Source organism: Bos taurus, chromosome 2 (genome assembly GCF_002263795.3).
Source record: "Bos taurus isolate L1 Dominette 01449 registration number 42190680 breed Hereford chromosome 2, ARS-UCD2.0, whole genome shotgun sequence".
Lineage (NCBI taxonomy): Eukaryota > Metazoa > Chordata > Mammalia > Artiodactyla > Bovidae > Bos > Bos taurus.
In genome coordinates, this window is record NC_037329.1 from 127,660,380 (window position 1) to 127,681,482 (window position 21,103).

At 40.5% G+C, this 21,103-nt stretch overlaps 1 protein-coding gene across 1 annotated transcript; it reads right to left on the bottom strand.

Annotated features, from left to right (window-relative positions):
- Window positions 1-1,529: 1,529 nt before the first annotated feature.
- On the bottom strand, window positions 1,530-17,329 carry TMEM50A (transmembrane protein 50A). Its single transcript, NM_001075163.1, is given in 7 exon segments — window positions 1,530-2,048; window positions 6,783-6,843; window positions 9,350-9,442; window positions 11,835-11,902; window positions 13,256-13,368; window positions 15,069-15,173; window positions 17,255-17,329. Coding segments are annotated over 6 exon segments (474 nt in total). The 5' UTR covers window positions 15,162-15,173; window positions 17,255-17,329; the 3' UTR covers window positions 1,530-2,002.
- Between the last annotated feature and the right edge of the window lie 3,774 nt (window positions 17,330-21,103).

Consider the following 21,103-nt stretch of genomic DNA (forward strand, 5'->3'; position numbering starts at 1 on the left):
ATGGTGGTGGGTTAGTTGCTCAGCCATGTCTGACTCTCGTGATCCCATGGACTGTAGCCTGCCAGGCTTGTCTATCCATGGGATTCTCCAGGCGACAGTACTGGAGTGAGTTGCCATTTCTTTCTCCAGAGGATCTTCCTGACCCAGGAATCGAACCCAGTTCTCCTGCATTGCAGGCAGGCAGATTCTTTATTGATTGAATTATGAGGGAAGACATTAAGATTTTGGTTCAATTTTATTGACAATTCCTAGATTTCTTCTTGTGCTTAATAAAGTATTAAGCTACACAGCTAACTCACCTGTATCAGCAGAGCAGCTGATATAAAACAAGGAAAAACTGAAGACTCAGATTTAATCCTTGCTGACATTATGCTTTTATTCCAGTGGTTTTACAAGGAGTTCTTATTCCCTGAGCACATCCTGAATTTAACTGTAGGGAAGACATTTGTGATCCAACGTGGAGACAGACTGCCTCAAGATTTAAAAACTAGTCCTATGACCCTGAGGATATCATTTAAATCGCCATTTAAATGGGTTCCCTTATCTGTAAAAAGAGAAGGTAAACTTCAACCCCTAAGATCTCCTCCAATTCTCACACCTGTGGATCTAAAAAACAGTGGTTTGACAGTGAGATGACAGCGATATAGTCATTTCCTTGAGTAGCTGATGACCAGGCAACATTCAAAACACACACAGTAGGGACTTCCCTGGTGGTCCAGTGGTTAAGACTCAGTGCTTCGAATGTAGGCGGGTGCAGGTTCGATCCCTGTTCAGGGAACTAAGATCCCACATGCCACACATGTAACCAAAAACTAAAAACAAACAAAACATAACATACAGACTGGGAGAAAACTGTGGCTGGCATAGAAAGGGCACCACAATCTAAATCATCTGAGAGGTATTTGGTGGTTAATGAACAGCTGCTAATTGTTGCAAGCTTTATTAATATGACAGAACACTTCAAGCTTTAGTTCTGAAGAACATGTACCCACATAGTTAGCTAGCTCATTAAAGAAAAAAAATTCCCATTATGTCTAAGTGGGGAGCCTGGGGGATAAAAGAATTCCAAAGAGGAGCAGACTGAGAGCTCCCAGTAGCTGAACACGTGTCATTATAGTTGACTTCACTTGGTCTATTTTGAGCTTAGTGGTTGAGCAGAGATACAACGAAATGGAATTCAATTTATTACCAAACCAACAAGACAGTCAGTCACGGGAGTAAAGAGCAAGTCCCTATCCGCTTCCTCTTTCCTTCCGTGGTGGCTGTGCAGGGACTGTCAGCGTCCCACCAGCCCAGGGTCACAGCTGAGTCATTGCCACTGCCCTTCCCCACAATCAGTGGCACGAAGGGACACTTCTAAGGAAACTGGTGGCCAGATTATGGGACTTCTCTCTTTCAACATATTCACTCACCCTTTGGGAGACCCTCAGTAACTGTTTACACTGAAATAGTTACAGAATTTTTGGCAAAACCATGCATTAATAAACCAAACACAAAGGAGAGTGAGAAAGAATTCTGACCACTGAATGGTTTTTAAAAACAAGAACGTGTTTATATTTCATCATTGTTTATAGTTCATCTGATATTTGACACAGAACAGGCCACATTTAAATAAACACATTAAATCTTCAGAACATTTTAACTGAAGTTTTGGACCTTAGATATGACAAATACTCATGTAAGATGTTTCCATGATTTCTTTTGTGATTTATTTTTATAAACATGATAAAATGTAATAAAAATTTCTCACGTGAAACACTTTTCTTCAACATTTTACAAGTTAATCAAATGTAATCAAATGTATATCACAATAGATTTTGCTGTGGTTGTTGTTTAAAGAGAGAGTTTTCGTGATTTTAGTATTATACAAATTTAAGTTGAGAGAAAGAAGTTTAGAAAATGGCATTACAAAAGACTGGGAGTGAGTAGTAAAAAAAAAAAAAAAAAACAAACAAAAACAAAACCCACGCAGGGCTGCTGGGCAGTGACGAATCAGAAGCTTTCACTGCCATAAGTCTTCAGTGCGGCCAAACTTAAAAACGAGTCCTCTGTGAAAAGAACAAGAAATATCACATGACTGGCTGAGTTTGGGAAAAAAAGACGACGAGAGATTTAGAATTGTGGGAAACTAGCGACAAAATAACTGATGAGCTGTATGGAAAAAACCCCTGGGATGTATCAGAACAGAAACTGATCGCTCTATGGTATTAAGCTCTGCCGATGTACTCAGCTGTGCTGTTTACCACAAACTATCCTGCAACCTGAACTTCTCCTACCCCTCTTAAGAAGTTAACCAGTGTTTAGTGTGTAACCGTTATATGTCTGATATTATCTATTTCCTTTAACAAGTCTTTTCTGAGTCAAGATGGCAGTGCGAGAAGCTAGGGTTATAAAGGTAAAGATACAGGCCCGGCCTTCAAGTTGCTTATGCTCTCGATGACACAATGTGGTAAGTAAGGGGGGTCAGGGGTGGGGAGAGGCATATATACCACATGTTAAGGGAGCAGAGAACGTACGGGGATGTCTTTATTTTTTTATATATTTATTTATTTGGCTGTGCCAGGTCTTAGTGTGATGTGGGATCTAGGATCTGGTTCTCCGACCAGGGATTGAACCCAGGTCGAACTCCGCATTGCAAGCGCAGTCTTAGCCACTGGACCACGAGGAAGTCCTGCATGGGGATTTATTTTGCCTGAATGTGTCAGGAAAGGACTTACAGAGGTGGTGATATTAGAAGAACATGGAAGGATAAGCAGGAGTTTGAATGGCAGGGTGGGAGAAGCAGGAGCTGGTGGGATCGTGAAGATGTTTTAGGGGAGGAAACAGTAGATCAAAAGGCAAAGAGAGGAAAAATAAAAAAGGCAAAGAGGAATAAAAGACCACCTCAGGCAAAGCCCCAGAGGTGGACGTGTCAGGAAATGCCCTCACAGAGCCTACACTCTGGGTTTTATTTTGGGAAGTGTCTATAGCTATTTTTTAAGGCTTCAATTTAAGAGGGCAGATGCCTAAGAACACACACACACACATTCGTTTGGGTTTTCCTGTATGATCTTATGGAAAAACCTGAACAAAGTTTTTGGCTAATTCATATATACCTTGATATAAATACCTCTGGTGTATTAGAGCAGCGGAGAGTCCAGTATGGCTAGAGTACAGTTTAAGAGACAAGGAGAATGAGAAATGGCAGTGGCCAGGATTTAGCAAGCCAACTGACCAGAGTGGCAAACTGCCCACAGGGGCCTTCAGGAGCCTCAGATGAGTCAAGCGGGCGGGCACTAGTCTGCGATCTACTAAAGGCAGCTTGGGCACAGGCAATGCAGGAGCTGGGACTACGCAGAGACGCATCTCCGGGTAAAAGAAACAACTTCGGCTCCAGATGATTGTTGCTGAACCAGGACCCAGGGTCGGCAGATCCTCTAGTTTTTCAAGAATTCAGATTTTTAGGTAAAATACCTTCATTTTTAAATGTCAGCTCAAAAAAACAAAACAATACTGTTTTGAATTTTGCTGGATGGCCCCTAGGGGCAATCTCTTCTATCAAAGTGTTAGTCACTCAGTGGGGTCAGGCTTGTTTGTGACACCACGGACTGCAGCCCATCAGGCTCCTCTGACCGTGGAATTTCCCAGGCAAGAATGGAGTGGGCTGCCATTTCCTAGTGTTTTAGAACACTGATACAGGGAAACCGGACCCAAGAGAGATATCAGTCAAGAGTGTGAAGTGCCCATGAAAGGATGAGAATGACTGAACCTAACGAAGGAAATGGACACAAAGAGAGGAGGGTTACGACAGTTCAGAAGCAAACTCATCAGGGCTTGGATGCTGGGGAGCTAAGGCAAGGGAGAAATGAAAAGTAGACACTACAATGGCATCTGCTGGTTTTCATTTGTTTTCTCATCTGTTTTCCAATTTCCAGTGTATACTTAAAGATACACACTCAGTCAAAATGGTCAATTTTAAAACGTTTCATAGGAAATTCCCTAGCGGTCCAGTGGTTAGGACTCTGCACTTCCAGGGGGCCTGGGTTTGCTCCCTGGTTGGGGAACTAACATCCTGTGAGCCGCTCAGCACAGCCAAAACAAAGTAGGTTTCACAGGCCTTTATAAAGGGAAGCACTTGAGTGTTTTTTGATGAAAAAAAAAAATGCGACCAGGAAGTCGTCTATACCCTCTCATGGAATTCTCCTTTATAAAGGATTTCATAAACCTCCAAAAAGCGATTGATCTGTGTTCTTCCAGGTAATTTCAAAACTACTGCTACAAAAAAAGAAAAACTAGAGTTGGGTATGAGGGGCCCCTACTTCACAGAGAGCTTAAAAGAAGCATGGCTTAACTTGAAACCCTAGTCACCAGATGCAATCTGCAACCTTAAGAGTTTCTTAGGCAAGAGTCAGTCCCTCTTGCGTTGTCAGATGGTTACCTTTGGTACTGATTTCTGTTTCTGATTTCTGAAACAACAGTTTCTAAGTTTGTTGCTAAGAACTGTTCTAAATCAAAAAATGGTAGGCAATCTGCTACAACTATTCTGACGACAGTGTCTATTAGCTGGATTTAACTTCTATTTGCTTACAGTATTTTCACAAAACCAAATTAGTTTTGGATTTAATGAGTACAATAGCAATACATGAGAAATTAACCAAACTTGTTGCATAGAAAAATAATGTTTTATAACTAATTTGAGACAAGCCAGCAACTGGTTTTTAAGGTTTTGTGAAATGTGATAACTACTGTATGAATTTATGTGTTTCTTCCCTCATTGGAAAAGATAACATTTTCCCACAAATCTCTTAATCCTCTGGCTCCTCCTCCCTGCTCTGACAGAGGAACTTCTCTGCCGGAAATAGCATCTCAAAGTGGAACTTACTTTATCCTCCACCTCTGCTAGAGTAAATAATGATTATAAGACAGAAGGCTGCTGTTTGCCCTTCCCTGGCTGGTTCTTGGTAAGTCCCCTCCCCATCACTCCATCTGAAGCTTTTCTGACCCCTGCCTCTGACCCTGTTACGCTACCTTCCGTTGGCTGAAGTTGTGGGACACTGAATTCCCACGAGCACCTCTAACCCTGTGGAGATTCTGGAGTACTGAGCTCAGATGCCTGGTCCTTCTTTAAAGACGTTCAAGCCTCAGCGTTATAGCTTGAAAGGAAAAGAAATTCTAAACACTAACACTGTCCCTCTAATAAACACATGCTATAATACATCACCCTATAAAATAACAAATCTACCCATATTTACCAAATTTACATAACTTGGGGAGTGAGGTTGGTTCACTTCCTATTTTTCAAGTACAGTGTTACATTCGTTAAAAAAAAAGAGGGGGGAGGGCAGGAAGGAAACAGAACTAATATTAAGCAACTGGTTGAAGACTCAACAAAGGAGAAAATGTTAATTAAACTCATTTGAAATTCCATCCTCCTGGAGCCTGAACTTCAGAGTCAGATAGTCTGAATTTTAGCCACATGGTCTGGAACATGATTTCTGTGCCTATTTCTCACATATAAAATGATGGTAACAGTGGAGCCACCTTCAGAGTTTTGGGAATCAATTGGGAGCACACGTGTAACACACTAAGAATGGTGCCTTGCACATAAAAAGTGCTCAAGGAACTTTGGGCATTATTATTTTCTGCACAAAAATCAATGGCTTAACATTAGAAAAAAAAAAAAACTCTTGGGTTTTCTTCACTGGTTTCAAGATGCAAGGTATGACCCAAAGAGGCTGTATATCTTGCCACATGTAAATTCACATTTTTCTTATTTCTAAATTGACTTTATAAAATTGCAAAAATGCATTGTGGTGGAATGGAAAAAGTGTGAATACCAACTGCTGGCTATCGTTAAAGGGTAACTATTAGCATTCCATTGAGTGGTTCAAGTAGACAGGAGTTATCTATTTCCTTTTAGGAGGTGGGTGGGAAGGAACAAGGAAGGGAAGGGACAGTCCTAGAATAGACTGTCCTAGAATATACAGCAGTTTTGTTTTTTTTAAAAAAACCTTTTCTGGATTTAGGACACTTTTGAAAATTTGATGAAAGCCATAGGCTTTCTTCCCAGAAATAAACAGAAAAACCAATGTCTTGCAACGCAGACATGTCTGGTGGTTCCCAATCTTTAGAAGCCTAACCATGGAATGGGAATTAAGAACTCCTGATACATAGGATAAAGAGAAGTTTCTGTTGTTTTTTTGGGAGGTGGGTGAAGAGGGAGGCTAGGGAAAGGGGAAAGGGCATGCCCTATATGTCCAGAAAAGAATGAACATTAGAAAAGATTAGTGATAAAAATATTAAGGTTTTTAGGGTCTAAGTAATCTTTTAATTTGTCTCTACATCAGAAGGATAAAAAAAGGTCAAGGCTTTACACCTCAAATATCACACACAAATTCTAGTGACACCAAGGATAGAAAGAACCATAAAATGCATCCAGAAACAAAATTTTAAGGAGAAATGGTTTTAAGCAGGCTTTCATTAAAAGCAACTGTTAGAGATATAAATTTTAAATGAACAGTGTCAGTGCTAGATAACTAAATCTACATGAATCACAATTCTTCATTAAAGAGGAGGTGGTGGCATTTAAAAAAAAATCAATGTATGTTTCCAAGGTTGGCAGTAAACCAACCCACGTATTAAAAATCTGTTTCAGTCTCATTCTTCATATTTTATGACAATAACATGAGGGAGAGGCATTAGGGGGAAATTAAGCAACTAAATACAGTAAATGACATAAAACTAAGTATTATTTAAAAAAAAGAAAAAAAAAAGATAGGATGAAGAATGCAAAACAAACTTACCCAAAAAAGATGAAGGCATTTTGGAAAAATACAGCAATCCCAGGGTATACTATGGCTTTTTCTATAAAAGTAATTGTAACAGTTAGAGGTGCATGATCTCAAAACATTCAGTTTCTGATAAACTGGTGAATATCAGTTTTCCTGCCTAACATAAATCGACTTTTCTGGCAACTATGATTGGTGTGGGTATTAAATGACACAGTACATATGAGAGTGTAGTTCTGGTTTAATAAACGGTAGCTTCCTTCATTTATTTAAGAAATACCGAGCACATATTGTGTACTAGTGCTGCTGAATGTGCTGAGGATAATGCAGTAAAGAAAACAGGCAAAATGTTTGCCTTCGTGGAATTAAACACTGTTGAGAATAAGTAAGAAGAAAAAGTAAAGCAGGAAAGGTATTGGAAGTGTACTGAATGATGATACACAGGTGGCCAGAAAGACCTCATGGGAAGGTGACGCATGGAAAGGTGTAAGGACACAAAGAAAGTGAGGCAGGAGCCGAGCGGAAGCAGCAGAACAGCAGCGCAAAAGCCCTGGGCTGGGAGCACGCCCAGTACATCAGAGGAGTAGTCAACGGGCCAAAGAGAGGGAAGCAGGAGACAGGTCAAAGAAGGACGAGGCGCAGGGGGTGGGTGCGGTGCAGATCCTGCACAGCTTCACAGTCGTGCTGAGGACTCTGGTTTTCAATCTGGGTGAGAGGACAAAAAATCACTGCAAGGTTTTGAGCAGAAAAGTGACTTGAGCTGACACACTTCAGCAGGATCTTCTGGCTGCAGTGCTGACAGTAGACTGAAGCGGGGTGAGGGTGGGGAGGGGACACAAACAAGCTCTTGTAGGGAATCAGGCCACAGACTCTCATGATGGAACCAGGGCGGGAGCAACACAAGAGATAGAAAGTGCTCATATTCAGGATATACTTGAATAGCAGAATCAACAGAATTTGTGGATGGATTAGGCTGTGGGATGTAAGACAAAGAGGTGTCATCTTTGACAGGACTTAACCACCCACGTTTTGGGCCTAAACACCTGGATGAAGAAAGTAGCCACTAAGATAGGAAAGACTGCCAAAGGACCATTTTGTCTCGATTTTATCCTGGACTGAAGTTGAAATTCTCCTAAGTTTTTACTATTGGAGCTGTCAATGATCACTCACTGACAAACCGAGGCTTGATGAATAGCAACTTTTCCTCCTAAGAGTTTTAAATTAATCTGATTACCATAATAGCTGGTTTGTATAGGCCCTCTGTACTAGAAAGCCACATTAAATAACCATTACCACTAGAATGACTCATAAAGATTCTATATAAAGGCACTTCATAAAATTACAGATTTGCTGCTAATAATTCTCAAAGCATAACTTGGCTTCAGAAGCCTTTAGGAAAATAACTTCAAAGTCTATGAGATGAACACATTTCTACAAAAAGGGGCTCTGTATTAATAGTTGTTATTTAGGAAAGAAGAATTATCAGTAATTTTACTTTCTTCTTTGAGCTCTTTTATATTCTCAGTTTTCTACAATGAATAAGAATTATGCAATTCACATGATAAAAAAGTAACATTTTTGTTTTTAAAATATGATGATGATAAATTTTGTAGCAGCAAGGGAATTTCATATGATAGGCAAAAGGCTAGGTTCAAAATTATATTACAAACTATTTAAGAAACAAAAGAAACCAAAGAAAATATACCAAAATATTTAAGAGCAGTAAGATTATTAGTTTCTCTTCTCTTTCTTTTCTATATTTTTAGTAACATGGTTTTATAATAAATTACATAAATAAAAGAACTATAAATATTTAAAACTGCCTATCATTCCTACCTGCAAGATTTAAACAATTTGAATAAAAAAAAACCAGGAAACCAATTATTTTAATCTAAGAAATTACATCTTATCCAACAAAGTGAAGTGTTAAAATATGAGCTAGATTAGATTTCTGCTGGTCTGGTTTGGCAAATTATTAATATTTTATTTTTTACTATGATAAGCATAGTCGATTTTACCTAGAATACTCAATGAATTTCATATTTTTCTGGGGTCCCTCAAGGCAAAAATTCAACCAGGGGCCTAAGAGTAGGTCTCTTCCTAGCTAGTCTCAAACTGGCCTTATATAGCAGATATGCATTAAGTGTTAATTCGTTTTTTTATCTAATAAGAAGATGATGATATATTATCAAGGAGGCTGAGCTCAATAAATTTCAATTCTAGGATGTTAAGGCTTTGCCTGCATATTATTCAGCAAGTTAAGACTTGCCAAATAGCTGGACAAGATATGTGTTCTGCTTTTGAGGTTTTTGAAAGTCAAACAGAAACAAGGTATGGAGCTGTGTCCCATTCCTTCCAGGCTCTAGATGAGAAGAAAAAATACAGGAGAAAGGAATACTAAAAACATAGCAAACAAACAAAACAAATACAAATTTAGATTAGGGAGGGGGGTTCCTGGGCACAAATGCATCGCTAGTAGTTGGCTGAACTATACAAATAAAACTTTATTCTAAAATAAAACAACTTTAATGCAGAATTTCAAAATGCCATTGAAGTAGAAGGTAAACCGAGTTTTCTCTTACCTTTAGCAACATACCCTCCAAAAAGAATCCACATGGACGCAATCAGAGAGCCAAAGGCCAACATGAAACCAATGAACAGCCAAATGCGAGCACCTTAAGAGAAACAGTATTTTACCAGAATTGTTTCTTACATGGCAGCACTCGGTTCAATTAGCTTTTCAAAAGAAGACAAAAACCCGGAGAGAAAAACACGTGCAGCTGCCATCAGAGTCTAAAGCAAGAACAGTGGGAACTGTGCTAAGGACAGTCAGTGTGGACGCTGGCCGTTTCCCTGTTGACTTTTGTCTTTACATTCTAAGTGCCTGCTGCTGCTGCTAAGTCACTTCAGTCGTGTCCAACTCTGTGCGACCCCATAGACGGCAGCCCACCAGGCTCTGCCGTCCCTGGGATTCTCCAGGCAAGAACACTGGAGTGGGTTACCATTTCCTTCTCCAATGCATGAAAGTGAAAAGTGAAAGTGAAGTCGCTCAGTCGTGTCTGACTCTTAGCAACCCCATGGACTGTAGCCCACCAGGCTCCTCCGTCCACGGGATTTTCCAGGCAAGAGTACTGGAGTGGGGTGCCATAGCAGCAACAGGTAAAGACAATCAACTTACAAATCACATTTATATAATATTTATGAAGATTTACTATAAAATAAACAGAGTTATGGCATCCGGTCCCATCACTTCATGGCAAATAGATGAGGAAACAATGGGAACAGTGACAGACCTTATATCCTGGGCTCCAAAATCACTGCAGATGGTGACTGCAGCCCATGAAATTAAAAGACGCTTGCTCCTTGGAAGAAAAGCTATGACCAACCTAGACAGCATATTAAAAACAGAGACGTTGCTTTACCCACAAAGGTCCATCTAGTCAAAGCCATGGTTTTTCCAGAAATCATGCATGGATGTGAGAGTTGGACTATAAAGCAAGCTGAGCGCCAAAGAACTGATGCTTTTGAACTGTGGTGTTGGAGAAGATTTATGAGAGCTCCTTGGACTGCAAGGAGCTCAAATCAGTCAATCCTAAAGGAAATCAGTCCTAAATATTCATTGGAAGGACTGATACTGAAGCTGAAACTCCAATACTTTGGCCACCTGATGCGAAGAACTGAGTCACGGAAAAGACCCTGATTCTGGGAAAGATTGAAGGTGGGAGAAGGGGATGACAGAGGATGAGATGGTTGGATGGTACCACCGACTTGATGGACATGAGTTTGAGTAAGCTCTGGGAGTTGGTGATGGACAGGGAAGCCTGGGGTGCTGCAGTCCATGTGGTTGCAAAGAGTCAGACACAACTGAGCAACTGAACTGACTGACTGAACAGAGTCATTAGCTCGCCTAAAGTGAATTCTGAGATGAGTTTATTTAATTAGAACAAATGCATTTTAATAAAAACCCTGCCTTGCTCAATAAAACACAGCAAATAATGTTATATGTAAATTTCTGATTTCATACCCAAGATATAAAACAATAGTTCTGAAATAATAAGCTCTTACTTATAGATGTGATATGATACACAAATACAACCAGCTCTGGACCCTCAGAGCTGTGCTAACATTTATCTCTTCATTTAGATTTTCCAAGGTCACAGTATATCAGGATATCTGTATTGCTTCTACTTAAGTTCATCTATTGATAACAGAGAGTGAACCAGAGGGAGTCTGAAAACACAGACCAGAATTGACCACTGCGGTTCTTTTAATTTCATTAGGGCGGGGGCAAAAAAAGTCACCTGAAACTTGCCTATATTCAGGTTTATTTTTGTATGGATATAAATTTACCATTTAAAATGCTCAATAAGTATCTGTGTCCTCAAATCTTTGACTAAATTGGACTCTACAGGAAGCTGTGCTACACACTTCCTGTACTGTGCCTACCTGGGGCACATGGCCATGGGGGCCAGGGCACATGAGTTCCTTAGGGCAGAAAGGCAGGCCTGGGGGAATCTTAGCACTACAACTCTATTATCCTATTCAGTTTTGCAAGATTAAAAGAGTTCTGGAGACTGGCTGCACAATAAAAATGGATGTACCTACTACTGAACTGTACAGTTAAAAATAGTTAATTTTATGTGGTGTATTTTGAAACATGCCAAAAACTATGAATCTAAGCTGTAGCAAAATGCTAATTCAATCAAGTAAGGTTGGCAAAAAAGGGAAGAAAATAATTTATATAGTAAAGCTTCAAGTACTAGAAAGTCTATTTTGCACTTTGCATAATGCATTCTTTATTATACACTGTTTTTTACTATACACTGTACACATTTATATCTATACAGTACTATTATTGGACAGGGTTATATACTCAAAACTTTGTATTCTGAACTATTTGGCAACCATTGACCAAATGTGACTTTTACCTTAGGCCTTGGAACCTACAACCTCTCCTGAGACACATGTCCATCTTATACCCGATCTGAAGAAGTCAGACAAGTGGCCCTTCCATGTATAATTCTTATTTTAAGAGTGTACAGTACGATGTTGTTTGCATCTGTTTACCTGTTTGACCCAGGCAACCTTCACTGTAACTGTCACCTCGGACTTGTCCATTTGATACGGCATTAATCCTGTATGAACAAAACGAACCAAGAGGTCAGGGTCTCTGACTCTGAGGAAATTATCCATGACATCAAACTGCCAGGTACAATAAGCTGTTGTTGAGTTGCTGAGTCAGGTCCAATTCTCTGCCACCCCAATGGACTGCAGCATGCCAGGCTTCCCTGTCCTTCACTATTTCCTGGAGTTTGCTCAAACTCATGTCCATTGAGTTGGTGATGCTATCTAACCATGCTGCTGCTAAGTCGCTTCAGTCGTGTCCAACTCTGTGCGACCCCACAGACGGCAGCCCACCAGGCTCCCCCGTCCCTGGGATTCTCCAGGCAAGAACACTGGAGTGGGTAGCCATTTCCTTCTCCAATGCATGAAAGTGAAAAGCGAAAGTGAAGTCGCTCAGTCGTGTCCGACTCTTAGCAACCCCATGGACTGCAGCCCACCAGGCTCCTCCGTCCATGGGATTTTCCAAGCAAGAGTACTGGAGTGGGGTGCCATTGCCTTCTCCAGCTATCTAACCATAGAGTTCTGCAAATTTTAGTCTTCAGGAGTCTTGAATAATGGGTTCATACAACAATAGGCAAGGCTCCTCAATCAGTATCCTGTAAAGCACTGGATATAGTCCCCAGACCAGCAGAATCAGCATCAGCTAGACATGCTTTAAAATGAGAATTCCCTGCTTCTACCCCAAGTTTATTGAAGCAGAAATTCTGGGTGTAGGGCCCAGCAATCTGAATTTGAACAAATCCTTTAGACGACTCTGATTCTTGTCAAAATTTGAGAATGAAATTCTTAGAATTATATCTTGCTAAGATTGGAATGATCTTTAGCTTGGTCCTATCTAGTTTTCTGTTTGTACACATCAGACATACTCAGCATGAAGAGATGCAAGCAGTAAAATCTTGCTCTGTCAATCCCTGACACATGTTCCAAACATAAAAAGTCTTTCACTGAGCTTCACAGAATACCACTGTAAATTGAGACAGCCTTGCTTTCTTTAGAAGTCTGCTCTGGGGACTTTCCTGCTGATTCACTGGCTAAGCCCCTATACTCCCAGTGTATTTGGGGGTGGGGTAGGGGGCTGGGTTCAATGCCTGGTCAGGGAACTAGATCCCACATGCTGCAACTAGAGTTCCCATGCTGCAACTAAAGAGCCAGCTCAGCCAAATAAGCAAATATTAAAACAAGAAGAACAGAAAAGAGGACCGCTGTTTTTTCTTCCTGAGTCCTTCTCTATGATCTGACGTTTCAACCGCAACCCATATGTTAATTCGGTAATATTTAAAAATCTTAACTCTACTCAACTATATGTAAAACATATTTCTCTTGTGACAATCTGTGCAAGTCATGTCACTAGCGATGATACTTACATTAAGAAGGCTACGGTTGCTATAACACCACACGCGTGGTAGGAATGGTTGAATTCGTCCATGCGGGGATAAATGACAGCTGCATCTATGATAATCCACCAGCCTGTAAAAAACTAAGACAAACCACAGGAGGAGAAATGACAGTCACTTCATATCTTACTGGCTAAAAAGCGAAGAATCTGAGTGAAGAGATCCCTTCTAATAAAGTCCAAAATTTTCTTAAATGTTCCAGCAGTTTCTTGTATATAATTAGCACTTGGCTTAGTATCTAATGAAAGATTAGATACGCTAAAGTCCCACAGCTATTATTTATTAACACAAACTTCTTTTCTAAGATGATTACAATCATTCTTTTATATTGTCATTTAAAAAGTCTGTGATCTAATTTTTGTGAATATATTGTCATTTAAAAAGTCTGTGATCTAATTTTTGTGAACTAGAAGTAAATTATATTTCATGGCAGGAGAAAGGAAAAAAGTCATTTAGACTTGAACTGACAAGAGTGGCCTGTTGCTGATGATAAAAGCCTCCAGAAAGATATTATTGAAAATGAAAAAAACAGTACTCAAAATAATATGGGGAATAATTATTATTGATAGAATTTTAGCTAGTCTCTCGGTGCTGTGAAATAAAAATGTGCCGTGCAGTACTGCTTTCTCTTTTGATGAACTATAGTGCAGTCTACAGACGGTTTCAGGGCTGATGCTAAATTCAATTAAAACACAAAATGATAATTTATCTTAATTGAATTTGGCTCTGGACATCATCAAGGGCAAACATAAAATGAAAAAAGACATTAAAACTGCATAAATATTTTTTATCACTTGAGCAGACACTTACAATAAGATGATATTAACCAAATTCTGACATGTAATTTAGCAGATTTGGAAAGTAATCCCCTTCTCTATCCCCACTTCCAACCTTGACCTAGTTAGCTCTGGGAACTGCCATCTTTAGGCAATTATTTATAAATAACTATTTTAGGTTAATCAAATTATTTTTATCAGGTTACAGACAGATCTATATTAATGACATTTTTACTGGGTAGCACAAGTATTCTTTTGCCTTTTTTTTAAAACCCTTTGAGCCCAACATACTCAAGATATTTTCTTCAGAGACTAAAATTCAAAGCTTTTTTTTTATATAAGAGCAGAATTTCTATAGTAGTTTTATATCTCGACATTACTCTGGAAAAATTTAGGACAATTATTTTTCATAGATTATAACTGTCAAGAGGCTAGGCAAAGAGCCGTATTTAAACTTAGATTTTTGTTTGTTTACTTAAAATTCACTCTCTAGAGTATATGTCAACATTAAAGCACAAAAAAAAAATCACATGCCTTGAAGGATTTGTAAATAAGAATTTTATTCTATAAATTACTTCTAAACAATATATTTTAATGAGCTCTTTATTTATCTAATGAGACTGAAAAGTTAAGTTATGGAGAAATGCAGTCATATCTTTTGAATGGTTTTGACCTGATTGTTTCTTGAACACTTCTTGGTAACTTCATGTACTCATTAAGAAGAGGCATAATCCATGTTGTGAATAAATACATAAAATACACTGTCTCACTATATTATGTTTTACGCAGTAAAAGAAAAATAATATCAAATTTTAAGCCATAATGTCAACTCTTTAAATGAAATACCTAAATCCTCTCATAAATAAAAATATCAACATTTATTTTTAAAAATTCAGTGGTCAAAGATAAAATAAATAGTACATACTTAAAGAAATCACACAGAATTCAAAACACATAAAAACAAACACATCAAATTAAGGAAGGCCCAAATGATCAAGGACACTTACTAGAACACCGGCAGCAATGGAAGCAATAGTATTGCGCTTTTCACCCCAATCGATGCACTCTGAGCACCTCAAGCCTTCCAGAAATCCAGACATTTTTTCAGGTCACTTAAACAAACAAATAAAACTAACTTAATATAGTACTTCTAGTGAATTGCTTCAAATCTGACTTATGTTTCTAGAAAATAACAGTTTAGGAATAATTTAATAAAAATGAAGTTACAAATACTTTATTTGCTACATATACTTCAGAATATTTGAGATTCAAGTTTTGATGAATTTCCACAAAACTCTGGAAAACAAAGTGTGGACTCATTTAGTTGTTGTGGTTTTGTTTTTTCAATTTAAAGGATGATTTTAAGCAAAAGTGGGTATCTAAATATTGGAAAAAAATTATAATGATTATTAACTTTAATTCCAAACTAAGTTATTATGTGCTTTAGATATTTAGAGTCCGGGAACATTAACACAGTGAAGAGACAAATGATAAAATTTTGATTCTGAGTTAAAGTATGGACTCAGATGAAAAATATTTCTCTTAGCATTATCTATAACATGTTTCTTCACATCAAGTCCTTTCACTTCATTGTTTTTTTCCAAGCCTTTCTTTTGGCTTCATTTCTATGTAAAAGTGAAAGTGAAAGTCGCTCTGTCGTGTCCGACTCCTCGAAACCCCATGGACTATACAGTCCATGGAATTCTCCAGGCCAGAATCCTGGAGTAGGTAGTCTTTCCCTTCCTCAGGGGATCTTCCCAACCCAGGGGATCAAACCCAAGTCTCCCGCATTGCAGGCAGAATCTTTACCAGCTGAATCATAAGGGAAGCCCTCTATGTAAAGAACAGCCGTTTCATTTTAATAATCTCTACTTCTGATTCTAACATGTTTTCCAGCCAAAAAAAAAAAAAAGGCACGAAATTGAAGTCAGTATTAACGCAGACCATTCAAAAAGGAAAAAGGGAATAAAGAAAGGACAGGAAAGGAAGGAGGGGCTTCCACGATGAATCAGAGGGTAAAGAATCCGCCTGCAATGCGGGAGACCACAGGAGGGCGGGTTGGAGCCCTGGGTCGGGAAGATACCCTGGAGGAGGAGGGCATGGCAACCCACTGCAGTATTCTTGCCTGGAGAATCCCATGGACAGAAGAGCCTGGTGGGATACAGTCCAAAAAGTAGCAGAGTCAGACACGACTGAGCGACTAAGCACGCGCGGGTGCGCGCGCGCGCACACACACACACACACACACGAAAGGAAGGATGAAACGAAAGGAAGAAAAAGGAATCCACTGCTAAATTACAACGGATAATTGCCATAGACAATTACACAAAACATTCCTTTGAGCTGGGCTATACAGACCCGGTGTGAGACATATCCATATTATCTCTGTCTCAGAATATGAAAAAGCCTGCCTTAAGTGTAAATTGTTAATAAGCAAGCAAACATCCAAATTCCTACAGTAAATCTTAACCTCTATGAAGCTACTCTGTAGTTGGCAACCGGGGTTGTTACAAAAGTAATGAATCCAGTTGGAAACTCCCTTTTAAAAATTAAATTAAAAGCTGTGCTAATAGGACTTGAGGACAAGTCTAATTTTGAAAATTAACTTTAAAAAAAAAATCTTCCTTAGGAGGAACAGGATCCTTAGGAGGATCCAGTATCTTTTGCTTTCGATCTACCCCGATGACGCCACCCCGAATCCTCCGTTTTTCTTTGGTTTACGACCCGCACACTCAACCCCAAACTCCGCCCCTCCAGATTCCGGGGATGTGAGGTGTAGAGGGTGGCCAGCGACTGGGAAGACGTGGGAACTAGATCTAGCTCTTCTAGCTCGGCCATGTCCCTCGCCGAGGGGACCAGCCGGCTTAAACTCCTTCCCGGGTGTCAGCTTCCGCAGATCTGAAGTAGCGGAGGCGGGGGGGAGGAGCATGGTGATTTTCGATTTTCAGGGATCCTGCGACGTCCAGGGGAGGGCACAGTCCGGAGCGCGAAGGTGGTCGCCCTCTCCCGCCCCCGGCCGAAAACAGGTCAGCAGTAAGCAGGCAGGAAAAAAGGGTCCAGCAAGGCGCTGGCTTGAGCCTGCAGCTTCCCCAAGAGGATGGACGCAACGACCCAGGCAGCATCAGCCGGGCAGACGGTTCCGGCCTCAATCGGCCGGCCCCCTCCCTTCCCCTGACTCCGGCCTGGTACTTACAGTTTTAAATCCAGCCTGGCCGGTGCAGTAAGTCCGGAGCCCGCTACCCCTCCAAGTTCCAGCCAAGAAAACAAAACACCCACAGGCCGCCGGATACCCGGATGGAGCAGCCCCGCCCCCAGGGCTCGGTCGCGCATGCGGAGACGGGGCAGAGAGAACCGGGCTTGGGTAAAGTGGAGGACCGGCTGGAGGAGGGCCGGAGAGAGCCACGCCCACCGCGCGGAGTCTCTGCTTACCGCCCCGCCTCCCCACCCCAGGCCGGCTCGCTGTTCACGTCAATTCAGTGCAGATCAGACGCTCAGTCGCGTCCAACTCTTTGAGACCCCATGGACTGTCAGGCCTCCCTGTCCATCACCAACTCCCGGAGTTCACTCAAACTCATGTCCATTGAGTCAGTGATGCCATCCAACCATCTCATCCTCTGTCGTCCCCTTCTCCCTCCTTCAATCTTCCCAGCATCAGGGTCTTTTCAAATGAGTCAGTTCTTCCCATCAGGTGGCCAAAGTATTGGAGCTTAAGCATCAGTCCTTCCAGTGAATATTCAGGACTGATTTCCTTTAGGATTGACTGGATTGATCTTACAGTCCAAGGGACTCTCAAGAATCTTCTCCAACACCACAGTTGGAAAGCATCAATTTTTGGAAAGTCAGCTTTCTTTATACTCCAACTCTCACATCCATACATGATTACTGGAAAAACCATAGCTTTGACTATACAGACATTTGCTGGCAAAATAATGTCTCTGCTTTTTAACATGCTGTCTAGGTTTGTCTTCCAAGGAGCAAGCATTTTTTAATTTCATGGCTGCTGTCACCTTCTGCAGTGATTTTGGAGCCCAAGGAAATAGTCTTTCACTGTTTCCACATCTATTTGCCATGAAGTTGAAAGGTTGTTGTTGAATCACGCGAAGACACCGGGATTCTTGGCCCCCGGAGGAGAAGAATTCAATCGGGGCCAGAGACGAGGCTTGATCGCTCAGAGCTTTTGTGTAATAAAGTTTTATAAAAGTATAAAGGAGATAGAAAAAGCTTCTGACATAGGCATCAGATGGGGGTAGAAAGAGTACCCGCTTGCTAGTGTTAACAATGAAGTTATATAATCCAAAGAATGTCTGGAGGTTGTAAAGACCTCATCAGACCGACTCCCATAATTTACATTTCAAGATAACACTGTTCTCAGGCAGGATACATCCTTGTAAAGACCAGGTCTACTACCATAATTTAAATTTTAAGATAATAGAAGGTTTAATCCAAAGACTATCCTTAGGCAGGATACATTATTGTTATATAATCCTAAGGAATGTAGAGAAAGAAAAAAAAGTTTGTCCTTTCTTCCTCCTTGAGAATTCCAGACCCCTCTCTCCTTGGGGACCCCTAGACTCCTTATCAACCTGCCTAGGAACTGACTCTCTCAAAGTGATGGGACTGGATCCCATGATCCTCGTTTTTGGTAGCCGATCCATCTCCAGGAGATCTTCCCAACCCAGGGATTGAACCCAGGTCTCCTGCATTGCAAGTGGATTCTTTACCAGCTGAGCCACCAAGGAAGTCCAAGAATACCGAAGTGGGCAGCCTATCCCTTCTCTAGTGTATCTTCCCGACCAAGGAATCAAACCAGGGTCTCCTGCATTGCAGGTGGATTCTTTACCTGCTGAGCTAGTTTGTTAACATGATACTAAGTCCCGGAAATGCTCAGAATTGGCATTAAGAAATATATTGAAAAGACCCTGCTTTGCGGAAAGTTTTCACTTTCGTCTCAAGTTCAAAGGATTTATTAACAAAATAAGCCCCTCTTTCTCTACAAATAGATAATATTAATACTTATTAGAGAATTATCTAGTTTACTTTCAATATACTAACATTAAAAGAAAAGAGAACTAATAATAGAGGATACATCGCCAAATAGGATTTTGACCAACATACAGACTTAAACAGTGCTGGGAAGTCCCGTGACAGCACATCTGGAATCCCAATTGGGAAAAGGTGCTAGGCAGCACTCCTTGGGGTGAGGATTGAAAAACTGCAGTTTGGAGTTCTCACTTATAATCCCAGGACATAAACTGATATCATCATCAATTTGTAAGCAAATTGCAGCTCTGGTTTCTTGTTAATGCTGTTTGTTTTGTCCTGTGAAACTTGGAATGTTGTTAAGCCTGGGGCTTGGTTTACCAGACCCCCTCTAGGGGCTCAATAATCTCAAGATTCATCCCCTGTCTTATCTATGGTGCTATAAGGGTTGCACCCACTTCAGGCAGTCCAGGAAGGTTAACAAACAAGATCAGAGGCCTGCTCTGCTTTGTCTCTGAAGTCTAAACAAGATTATCTATTTCAGTTCGTTCCTGGGGTTGGGAAGATCCCCTGGAGGAGGGCATGGTAACCTGCTCTAGTATTCTTGCCTGGAGAATCCCTTGGACAGAGGAGCCTGGAGGGCCACAGTCCATAGTGTTACAAAGAGTCAGACACAACTGAAGTGACTTAGCACGCACAGATAGTACTCCGGTCTCAAAGATCTGGGGACTAGTTTTGCCTTGTGTGACCATTTTGTTAATAGGCTTCACCCAGAGCTCCATGGTTTGTTACAGGAACATAAATTAGAATTGGAAGTCACTTCCCTCCCAGAGCTTCAACATTTTGCTGAACATTTTGAAAGAACAGTAGAATAGAAAAAGGCCATCAGGCAAATAAATTCAAGGTAACAATTCTGACCCAACTTCAAGAGGTATATTCCTACTCCATGTTTTGACCCTATTGGTAGAGATACTTGTAATCATAAGGGACATTGGTAGATTGGCCCACTTTTAACAATCCAGTTGCCCTGTAAGAGAGCCCACAACTCCCAGATTCTTGTGATGACTGTCAACAATGATAAGGCTCCAAGAAGTTGCCCAGTAAGCTACTTTCAATAATTCCTTTAACTTAAGAATGAAAATTAAAGTAAACTTAAATAGAGAATTTCTACCATATTGATAGATACCAGAGCAGCTCTATTTACTTATTTCTTTTCTTTCTTTTTTTTTTTTTTGGCTGTTTCACATGACTGGCAGGATCTCAGTTCCGCATGAGGAAATGAACCCAGGCCATGGCAGTGAAAGTCTCGACTCCTAACCACCAGGGCCCCAGGGAGCTCCTTCCACACCCCCACCCCTCAACTCTATTTACTTTAAAACTGTCAAGGTGGCTTCCCTGGTGGCTCAGCAGTAAAGAATCTACCTGCCAATGCAGAAGACATGGATTAGATCTCTGGTCAGGGAGGAAGATCTCACATGCTGCAGAGCAGCTAAGCCCATGTGCCACAACTATTAAGCCTGTGGTCTGGAGCCTGGGAACCATAACTACTGAAGCCTGCACCGCAATGAGAAGCCCACAAACTGCAACTACAGAGTAGCCCCCACTTGCCACAACTAGAGATAAGCCCATGCAGCAATGAAGACCCAGCCCAGCTAATACACAAATAAAAATTTTAAAAATATTAAAACAAAAAGAAATAAAGCCACATGATACATGAAGCACTTCCTCGAAGTAATGTCAAGTTCCAAGAATTCCTTTATTGGAACCCATAACTGTTGGCTCTTTCTCTGAAAGTGATATTTTACTATTATATGATACTACCCCTGTGAATTACCTAGGTACAGCTATTCACTATTTATTTATACAGCTATTTACTATTTACAATAGTCAAGATGTGGGAGCAACCTAAATGTCCATCGACAGTTGAATGGATAAGAAGTTGTGGTATGTGTGTGCACAGCACATAAACGCACCCGCCCCAATGGAATATTACTCATCTGTAAAAAAGAATGAAGTCATGCCATTTGCAGAAACACGGATGGACCTAGAGATTATCATACTG